At 45.4% G+C, this 24,045-nt stretch overlaps 1 protein-coding gene across 2 annotated transcripts in view; it reads left to right on the forward strand.

Moving 5' to 3' along the window:
• DIS3L2 (DIS3 like 3'-5' exoribonuclease 2) overlaps positions 1-24,045 on the forward strand; it is a 264,327-nt gene that overhangs the window by 160,829 nt on the left and 79,453 nt on the right. For both annotated transcript variants that reach the window (XM_075938150.2, XM_075938149.2), the window contains 2 exons: positions 5,443-5,550; positions 14,222-14,455. In XM_075938150.2, the coding sequence (XP_075794265.2) occupies positions 5,443-5,550; positions 14,222-14,455 (342 nt within the window). The remainder of the gene's footprint in view (positions 1-5,442; positions 5,551-14,221; positions 14,456-24,045) is intronic.

Raw genomic sequence — 24,045 nt, forward strand, 5'->3', positions numbered from 1 at the left:
TAAAAGTAAATCAAGTGTTAAAAAAGGCAAGAAAATCCCTAAGTTTTCTCCCTTTTGGCACCTCTTATGGTGGTGTTATTTTAGGTGTGAAGCAACTCAAGTGAAAGGTCAGCCATAAACCCCTATCATAATTTTCTGGTCCTGTTTTATAATAGAGATCAAAGATTGGAACTGGAAGCCTGTCTACATGCTGAGTCCAAGGAGTTTAGACATTCACTTTTGACACCAGCAGGTTGTCAGGGTGTTGATATTTTGATAATGTCAAGCTGGGTAACAAAGAGTTGATCGAAATCTGAATTCATGGAAGTGTTGATACAAAAAAGAAAACGTTTAAGCAGAAATCTTGGCTCATAAACAAATTGCCTATTTCCTTTGAGTGCCTTTCACTGTATGAGTGATAGGCTAACTAAGCCCACCCCATTGTTAAATCTTAGGGTTCCCCTCCCTGCATGAGCAGAGAGCAGCTCGTGGAAGCTGAGACGACTGGGAATGTAATACCACCCTGGCAGATAGACCAAAGATGAAGGGGTGCTCGTGGAAGGCAGTAGTCTGACCATAGTCACCCTAAACCAATTGAGAGCAGTCAGCCAAGGCGAGGAAACAGAGGAATTAGATGGCTTGAAGGGACTAAAATTGCCCATGTGACTTTGTAAAAATCCCTGGGGGCTATTATTGAACAGTGGTTGTTCCTTTTGCTCATCATTGTGTTGATAGATTGATTCCCTCTGCCTGCTGATCTCTGAAAAACCTCGATGGCAATTCCCATTGATTCTAGAGCTGCCCTGGCTCACCTGCTGCTGACCTTGGCCAGTGAGCCCGTCACAGCTCTCGCAGATGTTTCTGCCTTTCCGAGCGAGTGGAGACTTTTCCAGGGCAGTGTCTATGCCCTCCAGCTATCCCAGCTCTCCAGGAATCAGTGCTAAACCTGGAAACTAGTTGTTGGATTCTGGATGCAGTTTATTTGCCCAAGAGGCAAAAGCTCAATTTTCTCAGAATCAGGGTTGAACAGGGTACTAGGTGAGCCTGCCAGCCAGAGGACCAGCTGCTGTGAACAGTGTATCAGGGCATGTTCAGTTTTATAGCCACAGAAAGACCATATAAAGGAAAACTTCCATCTTCAGTATCTGTTTCTTACTCTGGTTTCACTAACTTGCCTGTTTCTCACGCTGGCTCCCTGCTGGCCAAGCTCTGGGCGTGCTGCGGAGGGAATCCACATCTCTGTGCTCTGGATCCCCTGGATGTCTTAAGCTTCTGGAGCCTCAGGCTGGCCACTGATCTGATTCCTCACTGGGGCTCTCTGGTTGGTTCACTTCCTGGGCCCTAACTCCGTCAGCTCCCCCTCCTTGGAAATGGAACTCTGCCCTGAGTCCCCAGGAATATTGCTGAACCTCCCCCAAAATCGCCCAGCTACTTAAGCATGTTCCTCTCCAAGAGCCCCACTGCAGAGGTTTAATGCTCCTGATTTGAGTTGAACTCTCTTAAAGGCATGCTGCAGTCACTCACCTGGCACGGTGTCTAACCCGTTAATGCCTTTTTATACTTCTTACTGTATATTGTAGAAATGTGTGTCTGTCTTGCTGTCTGTCCATTTGTCTGCGAGTCATTTGTTCAAGAACTCCTCCTAAACAGTAAGAGCTGGCACCACCACACTTGGTGTGCAGCTTCCTCCTTTTATTACTTAAGGTCAGGGTTTGGTTGTGCCAGGACAATGGGATGTGCCTGGAATTTGATTGTTTCTTTTAAAATGGAAAGGGGGAGAGGGGTTTGATAGGAGAGACAGTTATACTATAGAATGACCACAGGGGGGCAGCAAGGGGCCAGAGATGGGAACCAGGACAGCTATAACCTCGTTGGGCCAGCAGGAGACAGGGATGGAGAGAGGGACAGCTATCTACTATGTATTTGAGAGAGTTTGTCTGACTGTATATCTCAGTCCCCCAGCTGGGGGACATTCACCCCTCCTCTGGTTGTGCCTGCTGCAACTGTAGCAGCCATGGAGAGGCGCGTCTCACCTGGCTCCAAGCTGCTACAGTGAGAGAGGGCTTGGGTTGTCCTTGAACCCCTCATCTCCAGCCCCACCCCAGAACAACGGCTTAAATGAAGAAAAACAAAACTCCTTTGAGTTAAAGGACCCAAGCACTGCTGGGCAAATCTTCTAGTACGTGTATGTAGCTCAGCAGAGCGCAGCTCATACAAAACAGAGTGTTACGCCCAGTTGTCTTCCTGTCCCACCCTTCCCTTAGGGACTGTCGCTGCCCAGGAAGGCATCAGGCATGTCCCTTTGCCCTCACTCTGCCTCACAGAGCCTGTCTCTGGCTTCACTGATTTTGCTCAAATCCTGTCCCACGTTTACTGTCTCTCTTACCACGTGGCTTACTATTTACTCCTCCTGGCAACATTCGTTCTACCTTTTCCACCTTCCAGTTTCCACTGCTTCCACCTTCCCCTGCCCTTCAGAGGGACCAGCTAGACTGAATTTCTAAGGATTGAGCTGCTTTTTTAGCTTAAGCTTGGGGGAGGTTAAGGTTCTGTTGTTAACCTTGAGTAGTGCTTTAATTATAATCCGAGTTAAAGCACCTACCTTCCCCTGCTCTTCAGAGGGGTCCGCATTAAAGCTTTGGTGTGTTTTAAATCTTCAGAACCGCTTTTATACCATTATACTCTCTCGAGTCCGTTATTAATCTTGCTCAAGTACACTTAGGAGAGCTTTTTAAAAACAAGAGCATCCCTCATCATCTGACCTATATTTCATGCTTGGGGTCACCATGGCTTGCATGCAAAGCACACCGGATCCTGGATTTCTCTAGCAAAATGTTGTTGCTTCAGTAGGGGATGAAGGAAGGGAAAAGCTGTCATACACTAAGTATGCAAGTCAGGTACACTCGAACCTCCTTAATCCAGGTCTGTGAGCCGAGAACCCCCACGTGGCTCTCCCAGACCCCACAACCCCATCCCCTGCACGCTCCTGCACACATGCTCCCTCCCTCCCTCCCTCACTCCCAGAACCTGCACCTCCCCATAACAGTTAAATACAACCCTAAATTAAGGATTTAGCTTATGACATGTTGTACATGTACAGTAATCTATAATGGTTTAAAAACGAGTAGTCCTGTGGCACCTTAGAGACTAACAAAAAATATATAGAAAAAAAACCAACAATTGGTCTGATTGCACTTTATAGACTATAATACCATGTTCGCTTTTGTGCTGTGTGTTGACAAAACTCATTCTAAATTTATAGCCTTGTGTTGTTGGCTTTTCCAGGCAGCATGGCAGACCTCACGTAGTATATCTGTAAATTATGAATTTACTAGGAGTGTTAACTTGCTTTTCGCCACTGGAATAACACAGCTGACGGCCTTTGTGTTGAGGGAAACGGCTTATCACAATCTGTGCCCTTTTGGCCTTCCCACTTGAACCAGCGCTGCTGATTCATGTTGAAAGTGGCTTCTGAATTGTCAGAAACTACAGAGATAACCCTTTGGCATGAACATGCTGTGCGATTAGAGTGGATTTATGAGCAGTGGTCTGGTGCCAAGTGACAAATGTGATTAAATATTTTAGGGACTTTCTTCGAAAGCTAAAGGTAAATATGAAATATGTGTACTTCAAAAAAAAAAATACAGACTCCAATTTTTATGCCTTGTGTCTTTTGAGAACCCAGTTATTCATCATCTGGGTTCCAGATTAGGGATGTAAAATCCTGGTTAAACAGTTAACCAGTTAAACATAACTGATTAATCATGATCCTGCAGGTGGGAATGGGAGCCTGGCTGGGCTGAAGTGCTTCCCCCCCCCCCAGCAGTGTAGCCTGGTTGGGGGGCTGCTCCAGCCAGGCTGGGCCAGTCCCATTCCTCCACACTGCAAGCAGGGAACTGCTCCAGCCTGGCCAGGCCACCTGTTAACTGGTCACATCCCTATTTCAAATACAGCAGAACTATCTCTAAAACCTGTGGGTGTCAGGACCTGGAACGGTGCCTGTTAAGGTAACTTAGATAGTGATACATTCACCGTGGTGGTAGGAGTTAACAGTAGAAATAAAACATGACCGTAAATACTTATACTCTGAACAGCGTATTGGGGTTCCTCCTTGTCTAAAGCATCAGGCTTATTATCAGCCCTACATAAACAATGAGAACATGCACATTTTGTTTAGTGCATTGACTGTTTTTCAAAAGGGTCGAAGACGAGAGAGGAAATACAAAAATTAAACTTCAGATCATTAGGGTTTGACTTGCTACATGTCTGATGAATATGAACTTTGACACAGGTGTCACCTGGAAGATACCCTGGGACACAGCTCCTCACTAGTGTAAATCAGCATCACTGCAATCGATGGAGTTACATTGATTTACCCCAGCAGGAGAACTCGGTCCCAAACAGTTACTCTCGATTGTACGGGAGCATTGCTGGCTGTTCCCCTTTGTCAGGGAGCAAGGGGAAAGCGCACAGTTTACTGAATTTCTCACTCTGGCTAGGGAGTACAGGGACAGATGAACCTGGACCTGCCCCAGCCGGGGGACATGACCCCTTCCCCCAGCTGTGCCCGCTGGAGCTGCAGTGGCCATCAACAAGCGCTTCTCACCTGGCCCCAAGCTGCTGTGGTGAGAGAGGGCTGGGGTTGTCCTCTTCCCCCGGGGCAGCCTACAACCTGGACCCTCCTCCCCAGCCCCACCCCAGAGTGATGATTTTAATGAATCATGGGCATTGTCCTTGGATTTTCCAAAACACAAAAATGAATTAAGGACCCGAGCAATGCTGGGTTAATCTTCTAGTTTAGAAATAAGTGAATTGATAGCAGCTGGGAGTCAGCTCCACAAATATTGATGGGACGTGGACTATTGTTTTGCAGATAAAATCCCAGCTAATGCCTTCTGTCTGGTAACCTGGAAGTGAGCTCAATAAAAATAAACATTGTTCCCTGTCTTGGCTTCTCAGTCACCTTAGTGCATGTGGGCTAGTCATAAAACAGGCGCTTTTGTTTGGTGTTGTCCAATATCTCGCTGCCTTTTGACCCAGGCTACGGACGTGCTCTACAAGCTTTAGTAAAGCCTTAAGTCACCTCTGTGACAGAGAGAAGTTTTATAGCTCTTTTCCAGAGAGTACTTGAAGGCAAGTTAAATGACTTATCTGGTATCAACCTACAGATGAGAGGGTAGGGAACAGAATCCGGGAATCAAGACTTCTCTGCTTTGGACCACTGGAAAACTGCCTTTCCCAGCTACGCTTCTCTGAGCTTTCCCCACCCCTCCCAGGGTTAAAGTGGCAAGAAGGAGGCTTCAGATGGCATAAAGGTTGTAACTTGGAGAGCCGAAGAGATGCTCCTTTTAAGTGACTTTAGACCTTTTCCTTGCTTTTGTTGGGGACCTGTGACGGGGGAAGGGGTGGGCAGTGGGGACCACAGCCAATGTCTGTCCTGACCCGTGCTGTCTTGTTTTTCAGGTCATCCCTATGCTCCCCAGACTGCTCTGCGAGGAGTTGTGCAGTCTCAATCCCATGAAAGACAGACTGACGTTTTCTGTAATGTGGAGAATGACTCCAGAAGGCAAGGTAACCCTGTGCACTCTGTCGTCTTTGTTCCTCTTGGTCATTCTTCATCCGCTGCCCCGGGCCCCACGTCTGTGAAGAGAGAGTCCAGATCATCAAACGAATAAGCCACTAACACGTCAGCTCAAGAGTCTCTCCCGTCCTGCGAACAGTATGTCCTGTGACTTGTAGAACAACTGATTGGTGCATCCTCGTGTAAGATGGAGAAGGATGGACACAGTGGTATTGATGGTGCCTGGGAGAGAGTGGCTCTTAGGACTGTATAGTAATGGGGCACATCGTGGGATTGCCCTTTTAAAAAGACCCAGTTGTACCCTTTGAGGCTGTGCAATGTGTAAATGAACATCACCTTTATTTCTCATAATTTCAGGGATGCCGCTGCGGCATGTTATCATTAAGGGCATCAAGTGATATTTCACTCGTCTTCATGTTTGACTCATCGTGGAGGGCTGGGGGAGCAGTCAGCTATTTCTGAGCCTTCATTTCTCTCTCTCTATTTACCTCCCATCCCGCTGGGCAGTGTAACAGTCTGCTCTTCGGTTGCTTTTATGGTGGCCGGGCCCTCCGAGACCTGTGACTGTGTCCCCCCTCCCTAAAGGGCTTTGGAAAACAGGAAGAGTTTTTTGTTTCAAGCCCAATGCTTTCCCATAAGTGTGTTGCTTTTATGCAGTGTACCCTTGTAAAGGTTGTTGGGGTAGCTGTTTTTTTGGGCTGATGTGATCCTCGGGTGATCTTTCCAATGCAAATTAGTTTTGTTCCACTGTAAATATCCCCATTGCTCCAGAGGGGCTCAGAATCTCCATTGGTAGGTATTAGCTAGGGATGTAAAACGTTAACTGCTTAACCAGTGGGCATCACCCTTAATGGGTGAGGCTTATCAGTTCCAGTTAACCAGTAGGAGCTGGAGCTGAAGCAACTCTCTACCCACCTTGGGCATAGGGCTGCTCCAGCCCTGCGGGGCCTGCTGGAACAGCCCCTGTCTGTGGCAGGCCCACCTAGTCTCATCCTCACCGCCTCCCAGCTGCAGCTGTTCTCCAAACGTCTTCAGTGTTGTAATTTATCTCTAGTTCTAGGCCCATCTCCAGCATTTATGAAGGGCTTAGACTATGGTTCGGGAAGTCTTCAGTTTTCTGTATCCTGAATTCTACTAGCTCAAAGCACCCTCTAATACTATGTACTAGTTGGCTCTTTATTTACCACTGAGTGCTCTTTGAGCATGCTGTCTGGCCTATAGTTCATGCAGCCCTGGGAAGTCATGATATGCCATCTACAAAGTGCTCTTTTCAAGGATCTGTGCTTTAACTGCTCCATTCTTGTCACCTGGATGCAACATGTTTCGAGAACTAAGCTGCATCGTGTGCGTGTAGCCTCTTACCGCTTGGATACGGATGCTCAGTTTTCAAACAATATTTAGCTCCAGCCAGTGCAAGTTTGGCCGAGTCGCAGTGCAGTGCCTTTCCTCCTGTCTGCTCAGGGATGCTGATCTCTGGAGTCAGGCTGCATTCCGGTCGGAAAGATCTCCGACATCAGAGTCCGCGCTTTCCTCTTGGAAGGCTCGTTCCTAAAGCCAGCGCAACAAACAGGTTTCTCAGTCTTTCAAGACTGAATGGAAGTTTGGGTCACTGGGTTTGAATACGAATTAGACAAATTAATAAACCTTCCTTTTTCCAAGATAAGATGCAACCGCAAGCCTTTTTCCAATGTGGCTTTTCTCCAGGAGCTTATCTTTGAGGTCAGGGCAAAGCACATCTAGTGCTACTACACTATGGTGCTTGTGTAGGCAGGAGAAATTGGATCTTTTTCTCGCTTCAGGGTTAGTAAGAGGTAAAGTCTGTCAACAGGGCTGTTCTGCTTGCTGAGCATGGCCTTTGAACTTGGATTTCTCTGTCAGTGGCATAGAGAGCTGTAAAAAACGATGATATAACATGGAAAGTGGCTAGGAACACAGTGGCCTTATGAGCACCTTGTTGTTAGGCAGCCTACAAAACAATATTTTGATCTCAGGTTTATAAAGCACTGCCTGACAGCACCACTGTAGAGGAAGGGCTTGTCAGTAATTGCAGTGTTACCCCTCGTTACACAAATAAATCCCCAGTTAGTGTGTCTGCCAGAAAAATATCTATGGAGTTCCTACATAGGAGTGACTGATTTTAATAAGTCCAACAATGGCTGTCCTTTAACCCTTTCTGAACACCGGTGCCATCTTGTGGGGGTTGGAAATCACTCATTGTACGGGTTGAATCTCTCTAGTCTGGCACTCTCTGGACTGGCAACATCCATGGTCCGGCCTGATTTTAGTGAGCCGGATGGCCACTTCTCATGGGGGTGGCCAAGTTTCCTGGGGTCCCATAAAGTTTGTTTACAGCTACCAGACGTAGCTCTCAGTGTTGTGTGTGGTTCTTTAGATCTGATTTACCCTTCAATGTCTTCGAAGAGCTAGGGAGGTTAAACATCGGTTAATTGAATAGTCGAGTAGCCTCGTGAATTCTTATCGGTTAGTCGACTATTCTATAGTCTGGAGGGGCGGGGCCAGCAGCCAGCATGCTCCGGCCTCGTTCCCGAGGAGCCCTCTGCCACTCTGTGCTGCTGCCTCTATACCAGTGCAGTGCAGGGTGCCAGGCGGGACCCAGTTTAAAAACCAGCTCCCCTCGCAGACCAGCTGACTGTCACCCTGTGCTGCTGCCTCTGATAAAAAGGAAGCAGCGTGGGGTGGCAGTAGCCACTGTACAGGGTATGGGGAGTCTGAGCTCCCAGACCCACTGTGAGCCAGAACTGAGCCTGCCTGCCTGCCCACCCGGCTCTTAATACACTTCAAATGCAGAGCTGCAGTAGAGGTAGGTCCTGGACCCAGCATGAGCCAGGACTGAGCCGGGATACTGGCCAGCCTGCTAAAAAATTTACTGGCAAGTGGGGGGGGAGGGAAATGTGTGCAGTCTATAGCATTAACCTATAAGCTTTTGCTTATTGGTTAATCGGTTAATTGACTGCACTATTACATCCCTACTAAGGATCCAGTAAGCAGTGGAAGTGTTGGTGGCACTGCTAACCAATAGTGACCTTCCATGATTCGGCAAATTCTCTGATTTGGAACTGTTCAGATCCCAAGGGTGCCTTTAGAGAGAGGTTCACCTGTATTATGTGTATTGTATGTTACAACATAAAAGCATCACAGCCATGCTGCCTAACCTGCCATTTGTGTAGCCTGTGAACTTTAGTGGGAGCCATGACGTGCCGTCTGCAAAGTGCCCTTTTTGAGGATCAACTGCTCCAGTCCTGTCAGCCAGTATGTTTCAAGCGCTGAGCTGCACCGTGTCCGTGCGGGTGCTGTGAGGTGTTCTGCAGCTGAGACTCAGCCTCTCCTCTGAATTCCACATCTGGGCACTGCACACAAACGCGCATGTGAGGGTCTGTCCAGTTTCATTTTCTGGGCTGCTTGGAACATACTGCCACTGACGAGGGAGCTGCTGGGGTCTGAAACACCTGATGGAATCAGCACTTCCCTCTGGCTCAAAGCCACTTCCCTTGGATCTAGATGCATTTGAAAGTGTTGACAGCAAGCAACCGTATGCATTCATGCGGGCAAAACATATCCAACATCTATTTCGATGTCTCTATGTATTTTTAGAGTTATTGAAGTGCACTGAGTACCAATTAAAAAGCACCCAACATCACAAGAATAGAAATTGCATTCTCCATAACGCACTGAAGCCAGCTCAGCTTCCTTCCTGGACTTAGGGACGGCAAATAGTCTCCAGAAGATAAAACAGGGGAATTCAGCACTATCTGGTAGTGGGGTTGTATGTTCTGACACCTGACCCTGAACATGGCCAGCCTGTGTTAACACATGCACTGGTTAATCTCCTGTGGCTGTATCGCACTCTGTCTGATATTTCACAAAGCGAAGATTTGGCTTCTGCTTGTCAGTCATACAGAAGAGGTGAGATTATGATTGAACAGTTACATTTCAGGCAGCAAAACAGAAATTTGATCCATGTTGCTTCCTGTGAGGGACAATAAGACAATTCAGAGAAAAATGGCAGAAAAGTTTGCAGAGAAATCTTCTATAAACAATCAAGATCAGGAGCGAGTAGTTGTGCAATATGGTATAATAATGTCATTCATGAGGCAGTTGTTCCCAAGGTAAACCATTATCCAAACATCATTTGGAACCTACCTGTTTATATGCCTCATTTGTTATAGTTCCCTGTACTTTCCCTAACCATTTGGTGACACATTCTGTGTTCTGACATCTGTCTGAAATGGGATCTCTACTTAAGAGCTTATCTGTTCTTCCCTCTCCTGCTGCTCACTCCGGCCCTACTGGTACCGTACTGTGGTTACTTCAACAGCCAGGAGCTATGATGTCACAATTTCATTACCATGTGGAATTGTTTTCAGATGGGGGACTGAGCTACAGGAACAAATGAACCTCTAAAAATCAAGCCCCCACTTTCAATCAAATTTCCTCAGTCATAAAAAGGGAGGGGAATTCAGTTATGGCATAGAAACTTTCCTTCTGGATGAATTGCCACTGGGCTTCTTATCCTGAATCAGTATTTTCAGAATTACCCGAGTCTAGGATACCTAATGCTTTCCGTGATAAAATTTGCCATGGGTTTTGAGATCTGAAGGAAATTCCTGACTTCTGTAAAATTTGCCAAACTAGCAGATTTGTGTAGTTTTGCCCTTGACTGCTCGTATTGAATCCTTCATTCATGTACAGGTTGAACCTCCCTTGTCTGGCACACTAGGGACCTGACCTGTCCCAAACGAGGGGATTTGCCAGACCAGGGAGGTCCCTCTCCTCATGGCATGCTGCCCAACTCCCACCAGACGAGGGCTCCAGCCTGGCTGCGCTGCTGCCCTGGCCCCTTGGGGCTTTCTAGCTGCCATTGGCAGCTCTGAAGCCACTTGGCTCTGCAGCCGGGACGCCATAGCCCCAGCTGGGGCTCAGGCTCCGTGGCTGCCTGACTGAGGCTGGAGCTAGAACTCCCCACCATGCTGTGCCCTCCTCCCCTCCTGCAACACTGGGCTTCTGGAGCTCCCTGTTCCTGGATTTCATGGTCCAGGAATATCCATGGTCGTGCCGGACCAGGGATTCCCGCTTAAGGGAGGTACAACCTGTACTGATAAACATCTAGATGTGCAGGCATAGCCGGATATAATTGTGCCTCCTGCTTATCATCTGTTTTATTTCTTGTGTTCCTCCATCTGTCTGTATCCAGCTGTTGTCTCTTGGGCTATACTTCAATTGTAAGCTCCTCGGGGCAGGACCATCTTTGTGGTTTTGTACAGCACCTAGCACAGCGGTGTCTTGATTCATTACCGGGGCTGCTAGGTGTTATGGTGATACACATAATAACGAGTTATAGGATGCATCTTATCCTGGAACTAAATACAATTATTACTGTAGTTGATTGCATTTATTCCCTTCTTTAAAGCAAAACTTGCCTGACAAAGCAAGCTTGAAACAAACTTGCCATTGCCACCACTTGTTTCATTACTTGGAGCAAAATCTTTCCAGGTCCACGAGAAACCCCTTGGTTTGCCTGATTAAAATGTGAATTATTTATTTTTCATTAACCTGCTAATTGGTTTTGTATTTTTCATTAACCTTCTTGCCTTTTGCCCATGGCATAGAGTTTAAAGAGATAATGCAGCATCTTAGTAACCCTATAGGAAGTCGCCGTGTCTTTGGATAGGGAGGGTTTTGGTCCTTAAAAAGACCATTAGAGAAAATAAAACACCCTACAAACAGAAGGGAATGTGTAAAGTGTCTTTGCATCTATTAAAAAACAAAACAAAACAAACTTTTCTCCCAAAGTGCCTGACGTTGTCTGCCATTAAAGAACAGACTTTAGAAACAGTGAAATGAAATAATGTGTATGACAATGAAAACCTGAACTAATTTACTTTTAGAGCTTTTTAAAGCCCTGAAATATAGACTTTTTTGAGTATTCATTACTATCCATCCAAGAGGGAAGAGACCAGCATTTTCTATAGGATTTCATTCCTGATTTCTCAGACAGTGACAGAAGAATGAAGTTTCTTGTATTAATAATATGACACCCCAAAAGGGTTGGGAACTTCTGTAATAGCCCTAATGTGTTTTGCATAAGAGCACCAAGTCTTGGAATTCAAATTCCTGGGTTCAGTATTACCAAACCGTAGTAAGTCTATAGATGGCGAAGGAGGCCTACTAGAAACAGCAGATTTCACTGTGTGTCAATGACCAAGTAAAAGAAGCACCTTTCAACTCAGACAAGTGTTAAACTGAACAGAATGCAGTGAGGCAGAACTCAGACAGAATAACTTTTCGAATAGGAGGACATCTAATTTCTTACGTTCTGTTAATTATAATAATTTCTCTAACCTGCATATATCTTATATACACACATTTGCCTCTGCATCATCAGCTACACTTCCAAGAACGTTAAATCTCTGGTTGTGAAGGCTTAAAAGAATGTGTCCCAGAGTTCGTGACGCAACCTCATTTAATAGGAAATAGACTTAGATGCCTGCTACTACGCAGTTCCCTCGCCTGTGGAGTTATGCAGCATGTGCGCATGGTGGCCTGGTAAGCAGGTGAACAGCGTGCCTCTCATGGGGAGTGAATCAGCACCATCAATGGCAAATCTTCCCCTCCTCCTTCAGCAATGCCCTGGTGCGCATTGCTTTACTGAGAGTTTACTGCCTTCCTCCTTGGAAGCCTGCCCACTTGCTGAAATTACTTCCTACTGGGATGGTCCCATTTCTCTGACTGAGGATGTCAGATTGCTGCTCAGGCGAGAGTTAAAATGTTCCCCCCTTCCCCTAAGCACTTCTACTTCATTTTACCCTCAGCCGCCTTCTCCAGACTTCTCATTGGCCCGCCCCCCTTTGATGAGCCTGATTCCCTGTCCGAGAACAGGCTCCCTCTTGCCCCTTCATGCTCTGTCTCCACTATCAGCAGCTCTGCAACGCTGGTGTCTTGCCTCATCTGAAAATATGGCTCTCTTCCTTTTTGCCCTAACGAATAGCTGAAGATTAAATTCCACATAGACCTTTTATTAAATAGTTTAAAAATATGGGTGGTTTCTGTATGCATTTTTTTAAAATTAATTTCATATGCGCTTGCTGGCAACATTTCTTGGATCAGAAAGATTGTGGAAACTTGCGGATTATTCCTTGCGATTCTTTGGGCTGCACCCTGGCCTGAGTAATGGGTTTAAGACCCATTGAAATGCGGGATAGAGTTTGGTAGGTCTGGACCAGCAGGGTCCAAAGCACAGCCCATGTAGCCTACAAACATATGTCTGACATGGAGGTCTCTGCAGGCAGTCCCCAGTCTTGATCCAAGCCTAACTATGAATCTCAGGGCACAGTTTTCGTTCTCTGTCGACCACACCCCTGTAATAAAGGGTGACTGCAAACTGCTGCATATTTGACCCTCCAGCATCTAGTAGATTTCCAATTAGACTGTCACCTGAGCACTGTTGAGGTGCCTATTCATGGTTCTTCCTACCAATCTGCACACAAGCCCCTTCTCAGTTTAGTTGGATCTTTTTATTTTTAACATGAGGGACTGCTCAGGAGAGCTAAGACCAAAGCAGACTGTGAAGAGCTTCGAAAAGATCTCACCAAACTAAGTGATTGGGCAACAAAATGGCAAATGAAATTTAATCTTGATAAATGCAAAGTAATAAGCATTGGAAAAAATTATCCCAACTCTGTATACAATATGATGGGGACTAATGTAGCTACAACTACTCAAGACAGAGATCATGGAGCCATTGTGGATAGTCCTCTGAAAACATCCACTCAATGTGCAGCAGCAGTCCCCCCCTTCTCCCTTCAAAAAAAAAAAAAAAAAAAAAAGCAAACAATGTTAGTAATCATTAAAAAAGGGATAGAGAATAATACAGATATCTTATTGCCTCTATATAAAACCACGGTTTGCCCACATCTTGAATACTGTGTACAGATGTGGTCGTCTAATTTCGAAAAGGATATATTGGCATTGGAAAAGGTTCAGAAAAGGGCAACAAAAATGATTAGGTGATTGGAACAGGTGCCATATGAAAAGAGATTAAAAAGACTGGGACTTTTCAGCTTAGAAAAGAGAACACTAAGGCGGGGGGGGGGATATGATAGAGATCTATAAAATCATGACTAGTGTGGAAAAAGTGAATAAGGAAAAGTTATTTACTAATTCCCACAATATAAGAACTAGGGGTCACCAAATGAAATTAATAGGCAGCAGGTTTAAAACAAACAAAAGGAAGTTTTTCTTCACTCAGCGCCCAGTCAACCTGTGGAACTCCTTGCCAGAGGATGTGGTGAAGACCAGGAGTTTAACAGGGTTTAAAAAAGAACTAGATAAATTTATGGAGGTTAGGTCCATCAGTGGCTATTAGTCAGGATGGGCAGGGGTGGCTTCCCTAGCCTCTGTCAGAGTCTGGAAATGGGTGACAGGAGAGGGACCACTTGATGTTTATTAAGTTCCATTCACTCCCTCTGGGGCATGTGGCATTGGCCACCGTTGGCAGACATGACACTGGACTAGATAGACCTTTGGTCTGACCCAGTCTGGCTGTTCTAATGTTCTTATGTAAAAAAGTATAATCTGCTATGATGGGTGGCAGGATCCTCCTCTTGTAGCTAATGACTTTATTTACATTTTCTGATTTTGCAGATCCTTGATGAATGGTTCGGGCGAACAGTTATCTGCTCCTGCGTGCAGCTGAGCTATGACCATGCACAGAGCATGATTGAAAATCCTAGGAAGGTTTTTGAGACAGAAGAACTGCCTCCCATTTCTCCCCAACACCCCATCGACGAAATTCACCAAGCTGTCCTGAACCTCCATCGAATCGCCACACATCTGCGCAAGCAGCGCTTCGTTGATGGTGCTCTTCGTTTAGACCAGGTCAGTAAGCTTGGCGTCTGGAATAGGGTGTTTCACAATGTCTTGGGTTTATTCAGCCCTCCTGTTTACCCCTAGCCCTTGCCTGAGCAAACCCAAGCTAGCCTCCTTTGGTCTCTTGATTGGTTTACAGACTCCAAAGGGAAAATCAGAGTTGAATAAAAATGTAGGATTTTGTGGAAAAGGGTTTTTGGTTTTGGTTTTTGGTTTTTTGTTTTTTTTTTTATATAGTTTCACTAAGTTGGGCAGATTCAGGACACCTAATAACACGGGAAATAAAAAAAATGGTTGGGTTGAAATCTACTAGACAAAAAAGATAAGAGAAGAGCAATCGCTCCTGCAGAGTTCTTCACTGGCTCTCCTGGCTCCTAGAGCCATGAATACAAATCTTACGAATGGAAATGAATAATGATGCTGTAATAGCCATAGCCAGGCATGTAGGTGCACAAAGCCCACCTTTCGCCACAAAAAGGTTCATCTCCAAAGCATCATTTCCTGTTACATATTGTAGTTGGAATAATCGTATTTTCCAGCAGCATTCATATCAGCTCTCAGGGCAGGGAAAAGAATTAAAATGTTATCTAATACAGTTTAATTGTGTATCCAGTGGAAGTGTTTCAATAAGAGAGACGTAAATGACGTGGTTTCTTATCTGTGGCCATGTAAGTGGGGCCGTATCAGTAGTGTTACGTGTATTTTCTATTTTGTAAGTAGAAATAGGTATTTTGGACTCCAGCTAAGAGCTCCTTTTGACATTGTTGTTCAACAGCTGTAGAGACTGCAGGAGGTTGTGGCAGGCTGGCAGACAAAGTTCCTTAATCTAAATGAAAGCTCTATTGTCTTATATCATTAAAATGAAACTAGAAATGTTGTCTGGAAAATAATCTCCATCCCCACCCTGAACTGCCTCGCATGGAAAGTTCATTTTTAACCTTCTCTTTTGGAACACGGGCTTAAACATTTAAGGCTTGTCATTCAGTAGATAAAAGTGAGGTTTTGTTTGGTTCATTTCTTATCCTCTGACCACCAGAAAACATACTGGACAGAGCAATCCTGCATTGGAAGGGGGATGAACTAGATAACCTACTAGATATTAGCAGTGGAAAAGATCTACAGTTACTGCTCGCTCTGGCTGCCCCGAGAGAACCTCGCTGGGTTACACAAATTTGTTCTTGCAATGTTGAATTGATGGGGGCCGTGTGTATAAGCGGCTGGTTTTATGACAGTTCGACTGCTAACGCAGCTTTCTCACTTTGTCAGTCGAAGGGTTTAAGCAGGGGAAAGAGATCGTGTCCAGCGGTAACCCCGTGAAAGATTAGTGGCATCCGGCTTGGTTCAGAACTATAACCAGAATCCAGTTAAGAAGCTCCAGCATTACACTGCCACTGCTGGAGAGGTGGGATGCCATCCTGCTTTAGAAGACAGGAGAGAATTATTTTGGCCTAATCCTAGTGCCTAGTGGACATTTATATCCCCTAACAACATGATTTTCTCAGAGTGGCATCCTCTGCCCCAGAGAATCTCTGCCTTCCCCACAGCGGGGACATAGCAAGGTATTGGGCAGTAAGAGAGATGTATTTAGCCAAGAAGTAGTTTGCAGTAGGGATGTGAAAGTGTAACCTAGTTATGCAGAAGTTCCCGGTACATACAGGGAGCTGGCTTAAATGCTGGTTTTGCTGTAGAAGAGGCAGCATCATAGGGTGGGTGGGGGAAGACCCTGGCTCCTGGGGAGTCAACAGCTGCCCTGTATGTAACCATGTAACAGCCGAAATCTTCAGCAGTTACACATTTACTTAAACACATTTTAACATCCCTAGTTCACCCTACACCTGCCCTTTATATGCCAGTGTTCGCCTCTGGGGGGATGAACTCGACTTTCACAATTGAAACACAAAATCCAAACCTGTGCAGAAATATATTGCCGTAGCTTGTGAAGGTGAATATGAAGGGTGTGTGTGTGTGTGCATTGTGTATATTGTGCAGGACAAAGTGAATTCTTGTAGCTTTTAATATAATCAAATTATAGTCCCTCTACTTCTGTTCACATGATTACCTTTTGCTATATTGGCGTAGTTGTATTGAAGGTCAGTTTTCTGTACCTGAGCAAGCAAGCAAGGGTGGGCCCTACAAGGAAGCATACCTTTCTAATCACAGGACCTCTCACTGATTTCCTGGTGTTTAATGTAAATCCTGAACAATGGGAGACAAACTACAACAGAGGAAACCAAGAGCAATTAATGATCAGAGTAAACGAAACAATCATCACACAGCATGAGAGAGTGGGGAGGGTATATACCAAGAAAGCCCGGGTTGTATTGCCAGGGGGTATAAGAAGACAGAATACTTTTGCTCTCTTTGTTCCAAGAGATTTTTCAGCCCTCTTTCTGTATGGGTTCTGCCTTATGTTGAGTAAAGCTTAGGACTCAGTGATCCTTTCCCAGTTCCTCTAATGACATTTATCATTGTGAGGTGCTGTCATAATCCCTGTTAACATTATGAGGAGACATTGTGGTCTCTTGCCTAGTCAGGGAACCGTGAATCTGAACTTCATTGTGGGGTAACAGTTTTATAATGCTTAAAAACTGCACACCCCAGCAGGAGTGCTGGAACCCTCTCCCCGCCTCTTCACCCCCAAAATCCTGTCTTCTCCCCCAAGGACCCACCTCTGCCCAGCCTCCTCTCCCCAAGGCTCCACTCCCATTTGCTCCTTTTCTCCGCCTCACATCATTGCTCATCTCTTTTCCCTCTCTCCCACACCTGGGTTGAGAAGGACTCACCTGCGGATCTGGGGTGAGGTAGGAGGTGGCCCCAGCTGAGTAGGAACTAGTGCAGATGATGACCCAGCACCAACCCACCGGACATTGGATCTCTGGTCAGTGGTACTGACTGGACACTGTCAGATTCCCTTTTTAACTGGATTTTCTAGTCGTAAATTGGACTCATTGGTATCCTGTTTTCACATCTCTCAGTTTACTCGTCTGTAAAATGGGAATAGCATGTAGCTATCTCAAAGGGATGTTGAAACTTAATATTTATTTCCCTACCAAAAATGTAGTTGACTCAAGGGGCTCCTGAGTATTTTCTCCCCACAATATAAACTCCAGACAGTATTGAAAAGTCAGCTCCGGCCTCCTGTCAGCCCATGCTGTCAGGCTTCATTGCCCAATTGTTTAATTTTCAAACAGCCACCGCCATGCTGCCCCCCACACTTGGGAAAAGATCCCTGCCAACATCAACACTTAGGTACGCTCACTGCAAAGCAGTTTCTCTCTCGTCTTTGAGCAACAGATGCTGGGTTTGTGTTGGGGAAGCAAAAAGGGAGGAAAAATGGGGAAGATACTATTACTTGAGAACTGAATTATGGGCTTGACTAAATTCCGTTTGTGATCGCAAGCTGCACACTTAGGAAGGAGCTTTGCCACTGGTTTATCAGGTGTGCAATGAGGTTTGCATCAGCCCAGGACTCTTAGTTGTTTTTGAAAGAAGTTGATGAATTTAAAGACAGCGTTTCTGCACCTGTACTTCTGCATCACAGTGGATCACTTTGGTAGCCCCTTCATTTAACTAAGAAGATGGGACTCGTGAAGCAGGATTAATAACAGTAAAGTACTGAGAAGTGAGGGAGGAGAATCAGCTGGGGTTAGGTGACGTATGATTTTGAAAACATAGGGCTCTTCACCAAGAGATTGTCAGAGCTCTACGGTATTTGGTAAATGCACAAAATGTGTCGTTTTTGAAGTTGTCAAACTTTGGTCTTCTGGTGGTTCATCTGTCTGAAAATCAGTGTTAATACTGTGGGCAGCATTGAGAAGCTGACTCCATGGGTCATCCACACAGAAAATGAGCAGGTACACGTGTGTAAAGGGTAGAAGGTCTTTGGCATAGTCTGGTATGTGAACTGCAATTCATAAGAATGTTTCCAACAGGCAGACAGAAATCCATGTTTTGAGATGATGGCTCCTGCTTATGCTTTGTAAGTGGATCTCCTGAGAGCTAGAGACTAATCAACATCTTCATTAAAATCTTCCTCTATATAAATGACTCTTGGAACAAATGATAGAAAACCACTTTGTCATATTTCTCGTCTGATTAGGGATGCGGAAGGTTAGCCAGAAGGCACCACCCTAAATGGGTGTTGCTTACCAATTCTGGTTAGTTGGTAACTGGTGGAGGATAAGTAGCTCCCCACCTGTCGTAGGCAGAGGGATGCTCCAGCCTTTCAGGGGACCCACCACGAACAGTGCTGTTCTTATCTGGAGCAGCCCCTATCTGTGGGGAGCAGGCGGCAGCTGCAACCCCAACCCCAGCACAAGGCTGGAGGCAGGAGCCCTGCACACTGGAGCAGTCCCCAACCCGGATCCCACTCAGCCAGTTAACCGTTAGGCTAACCTACCGGTTAACCCAGTTAACTGATTAACTGGGATTTTACATCCCTGCTTCTGATACCTGTCTGACGTGAGCTGTGGAATTCTGTTCCTTTTGTGGACATAGCATGTGACTTCTGCCCCAGTGAAGGTGGCTCTTCTGTAGATGGGTAGGTCTATAAAATGTGTCTATTATCATTGAACTTAGGGTCTTCTTCCTCTGTTGCTTGACTTGTTGCTTTGCTGGGGCAGGAAAGGACTGTAAATATTTCTGAGATGAGTTAATTATACTTGCATGTGCTTTCCCCACAAATGCAGCAGGGACTCTGGTTCTCTTGCCTTAGATATCATTTTAAAAAATGATATGGCTAGACAGCTTACCAGTGCAGGGATCGGGGTGTGTGTGTGTGTGTGTGTGTTTTTTTTTTTTAAGAAAACTAAGTCACTGTTCTGATCATGGTATCCTACTGCTCTGTTGTCTCAATGCGGGGGTACTCCGGGAGAGGTGTATATGACTACCAGTAACTAGAATGACAGGTAGGCGGTATCCTGTGGGTAGCAGAGCCAGACTGGCTCTCATGTCCCTTGCAAAGAGTGCGCTCTGCCCTATTTGGTGTCTTGGGTCAGAAAGGAGCTGGCATTTGGCACATAGGACATGCTGTATGATACCAGTTCATCTCTGGCTTTGGTTACCCTCAGGATGAATTTGTCCAGGTGTATGCAAGAATCATGCTGGCTACTCTCCCTGGTCATAGCAAAAGGTGGCTCCGTAATGATGCAATGTCCCCAAAGCACGTGCTAGAGGTCATTTGTCTCAAGGCTGTGGCCGAGTGTTCATACTCCCTTCAGAAAGCCACCAGCGGCATGTCATAGGGAGTTGGCTTCTGCTCACGGTGGTCCTACTAACCCAAGCCATGAGGGCCTCATGAAGTAAGGACACAGATGGCAGACTGACTCGAAGCCATTTTCTAAACTCTTCAGCTGGCTGATGCAGCACAGCTCCATTCCAGTGTGTGTCATTGAAAGGTGTCGAGGAGTTGTGACGTGAGTGGTCTGGATCACAGCTGAGGCTACGTGATAGTCACCTGACTCTCACACCTGGAGCAAAACCTACCATATGGAGAAATGAACGGGGTGTGTGAAACAAAGTGCCTTGTCCGATCTCTTTCATGATTTAAGCTGTTGGTCTTGGGGGGCAGATTTCAAAGTTGTGGGAAACAAGGATGGGATGATACGTGAGAATATTTGCATTATATTTCAGCCCTAGTACACAAGCTAAATGACCCTGATAGAAGATCCTGCAAATGGCTTATAATGAAAATTGTCAAGGTTAGTGATGTAACGATGTAATCGCATTGAGCTTGTCAGTTACTGTAACGGTTACACACTGGCGCCCAGCCCTACTCCTGGGGAATTGGCTGCCATCCTGCACTGCTGACTCTGTATCAGGAGCAGGGCTAGGAGCTGGGCCGGCTCCCCAGGAGTGGGGCCGGGAGCCAGTTCTCACCGTGCATTTGCTGTCGGCCCCACTCCCGGGGAGCTGGCTGAGGCGCAAGCTCTGCAGTTTCAACGTTATTCTGAAGAGTCCACAGCATGTTACTGTGTAGCCACTAAGATTTTTTGACCTAATTAACTGCTTTTTAACATCCCTAGTTAAGGTATCCTTTGCTAAAGAGAGCATTACAGCAAAGAGAGAAACACAGGTGCATGGCTGGCTCCAGTTAAGGGGGTGTATGGGAAAAGGAAATAAGTGCTGATTGTGACTTTTCTCTAATCATTTTATAGCACAGTTCCACCATTATCTTCTCCTCTGCCTTCATGTGTGTCTGAAAAGCAGGTGGTGTGTGTGAGCCCGTGCACAGTCCATTATATTATAATGCCCAAGGCAGTTATGATGAAATTGGATGAATTCCTTTTTTGATATTTTAAACTTTCTACCAGCATTGAATCCTCAGTTAAATGAGCTTCCAAGCCCCTGAGCATCTGCCCTGGGTTATTGCACTTTCACAACCTCTAAGTATAGGAGGGGAGTTTACAGCAGGTGTGTTAGCAAAGTAAAAAAAATTCCTTCACTAATGTTATTGTTGCATGATCCTGAACAGGCAAATGTGTATTGGCATCACCACTGCCCAGAGGAACTTACAGTCTGAAAGTAGGGAGGGTGTTGGAGCAGTGCATTGCCATTCGTGTTGATTTCTGTACATCTTGGAGCACTGGGGAAGTCCCAGAAGACTGGCAGAAAGCTCATGTTGAGCCAGTTATAAAGAGTGAACAAGATGACCTGCGTAATTACAGGCCTGTCAGTCTAAAATTGATTGCTAGCAAGATAATAGAGTGGCTGATGGGGATTCAGTTAATAAAAAATTAAAAGATGGGAATGTAACTAATACAAATCCACATGAGTTTATGGACAATACAGCTGTCAAACTAACTGGATACCCTTTTTGGTTGTGACAGGTTGATAAAGGTAAGAGTGTTGATGTAATGTACTTAGATTGCTCTAAAGGAGGAGGGAGAAAACTTGTTCATCTTGGCCTCTGAGGATAGAACAAGAAGCAATGGGCTTAAACTGCAGCAAGTGAGGTTGAGGTTGGACATGAGGAAAAAGTTCCTAACTGTCAGGGTAGTCAAACACTGGAATAAATTGCCCAGGGAGTTGTGGAATCTCCATCTGTGGAGATATTTAAGAGTAGGTTAGATAAATGTCTATCAGGGATGGTCTAGACAGTATTTGGTCCTGCCATGAGGGCAGGGGACTGGACTCAATGACCTCGCAAGGTCCCTTCCAGTTCTAGTATTCTATGATTTAAAACATTAGACTCGATACCACATGACTTACTGACCAAAACCAATACATAGCCAGTTTAAATGCATACCACATTAACTATCTGATAGGTCTCAAACTATAATTGTATACAAAGAATCATGATTAAGTGAGTGTGTTTCCTATGGAGTCCTGCAGGGACCAGTTCTTGGCCTAACTCTGTTTAACATTCTGTTGCCAGATCTTTAGATTTTAGATTAATTATTTAGGTGATGTATGCATTTCCAGTTACCACTTTGAGGGTTGACAGGTTTTTGCCTCAGGATCAGTGTTTAATTATTCCATAGTTGGGAGCCCTGATGTGCACAGTTGAACACAGAATGCTATAGAAACACTTGAATATTTACAACTATAGTTTATTAATACATTTAACACAGTCTTGGGGCGTTTGTGACTTATCAGGATGGCTAGAGAAGGTACATATCCATATCCTGACACCATTCCTTCTAGAACAACCTGACGTGTTCTCCATCGTCTTCCTCCTCCTCATCCCCTTTCCTTTGTCACCAGTGGCATCATCCTGGCACCTCCCAAGGACTACATCGCCTACTGCCCCTAGGTTTGGATGCCACTTTTATCCTATATTACGCTCACATCGTTATGTTTGATGCATATTCAGTAGAGGACGGTTTTTTTTTCTCCTTGATTGTATTTCCTCACCTTACAAATGGTGAAGTATCTTTTTCCTGTAGGTCAGTATATCATTGATCTCAACTTATCATAGGTGTCAGTTCATTATACCATAACCCTTTCATGCTTAGGTATCATATTTATTCTTTCTGTCCTACCTCATTATTTTGGTCTGGTCTTACCCAGTTTTTTCAGGGTTTTCCAAGTTGTGCTGTGCCTACTAAGTTTACAGGGATACTTGGAAGCCCTCAATGCCCGCGGGGGCCAACCCACGGCTCGCAAGCCACATGCGGCTCTTCACCCCTGAAAGTGTGGCTCGCGAAGCTGCCCCTACAAATGGTCGCCAGCTCCCTTTGCTCACCGGGTGCAAGGGAGTTGTCTAGCGTGTTGATTCAGAATGGTGTCGGGAGCCTGATATGGCCAAAAACCCTAACCCATGGTTTTTAAAGGGGCAGTGTCCTCTCTCTCTTGCTCTCTCTGGCTGGTGTGGCTCTTCACATTTTTTCCGCCACTGTTTCGACTCTCTTCGTTTAATGGGTTGGCCACCCCTGCCCTATGCCATTAAGGGTTGCTTTATCTTATCACTGTCTATCTAGGTGAAAGGTCCCGAATACGTTGACATTGCTACCTAGGTGAAAGGTCCCAGATTTATGTAAGCCACCTGTGTTATCTAGGTGAAAGGTCTCGGACATAGATAAGCTAACTTGGCCTTAACTCAACATAAAGAAGGTGGCCTGCAAGTCTTTGTGTTACAGCCAAGCTACTTTAATGTAAATCTGTTGTAGCCTATTGTAATAAACATATAACCAAAAGGATAAGAGAGAAAAAATCTGCAAGAAAATCTACCTATAACCTAGGGACGTTAAATTTTGAGTAACTGATTAATCGAATAGTCATTGCAGGTTGACTACACGCTGTGTGAAGAAGAACTTTCTTTTATTAGTTTTAAACCTGTTACCCATTAATTTCATCCCACCCCCTTGCTGCCTCTTTCTGACAGAGGCAGTAATGGGGAGGGGGAGAAGCAACGAGTCGACTAGCCTGTCGACTATCCGATGAGCATTTGCTTATCAGATATTCGACTAATCGTTCGCATCCCTACTATAGGCAAGCGGGCAGGACAGCCCTATAGGCTGCAATTTTTATCAGAGACCTGGAAAAAACCAAAATGATCACTGATAAAGTTTATAGACGACCCAGAAACATGGAGAGGAGTAAATAATAAAGAGGATAAGTCCCCCGTTCAGAATAACCTGGATTACTGCAGACATTGGGCACAAGCAAACAACGTGCATTTTAATATGGCTAATGTAAATTTAGTGCAACAAAGCTCCTCTTTAACCCTAGTGGGTCCTGCACTTTCAGCTGGATGACTTGCCTCAGAGGTTCACAGCAGCCCTCAGTGTAGATCCCAGCCTGTTGTTTGTTGAGCTAATCTCATCGTTGGCCAACATGGGGAAAAACGGGGAAACCAACTTCATAGTTTCTGTGGCCCTTCCAGTTGGTACAAGGTAGGACTAACTCTTGTACCAAAGCCAGTCTCCTAGTCCTGAAATGGGGAGTTGCTGGGGGGACCCGGACTTGCTCTATACTTGGGGTTCTAGCCCAGGAACCCTGTAATAGCAGCTGTCTGTAATGTGATGCTGGGATACATAAACAGAGGAGCCAAAAGTAGGAGGTTATTTTACTTGTGTATTTAGCAAAGGGTGAGACTGCTTCTGGAATCCTGTGTCCAGTTGACATCTCAGGAAGGATGTTGATAAATTGGAGATTGT

This window comes from Pelodiscus sinensis, chromosome 10 (assembly GCF_052426305.1).
Source record: "Pelodiscus sinensis isolate ZL-2025 chromosome 10, ASM5242630v1, whole genome shotgun sequence".
NCBI lineage: Eukaryota > Metazoa > Chordata > Testudines > Trionychidae > Pelodiscus > Pelodiscus sinensis.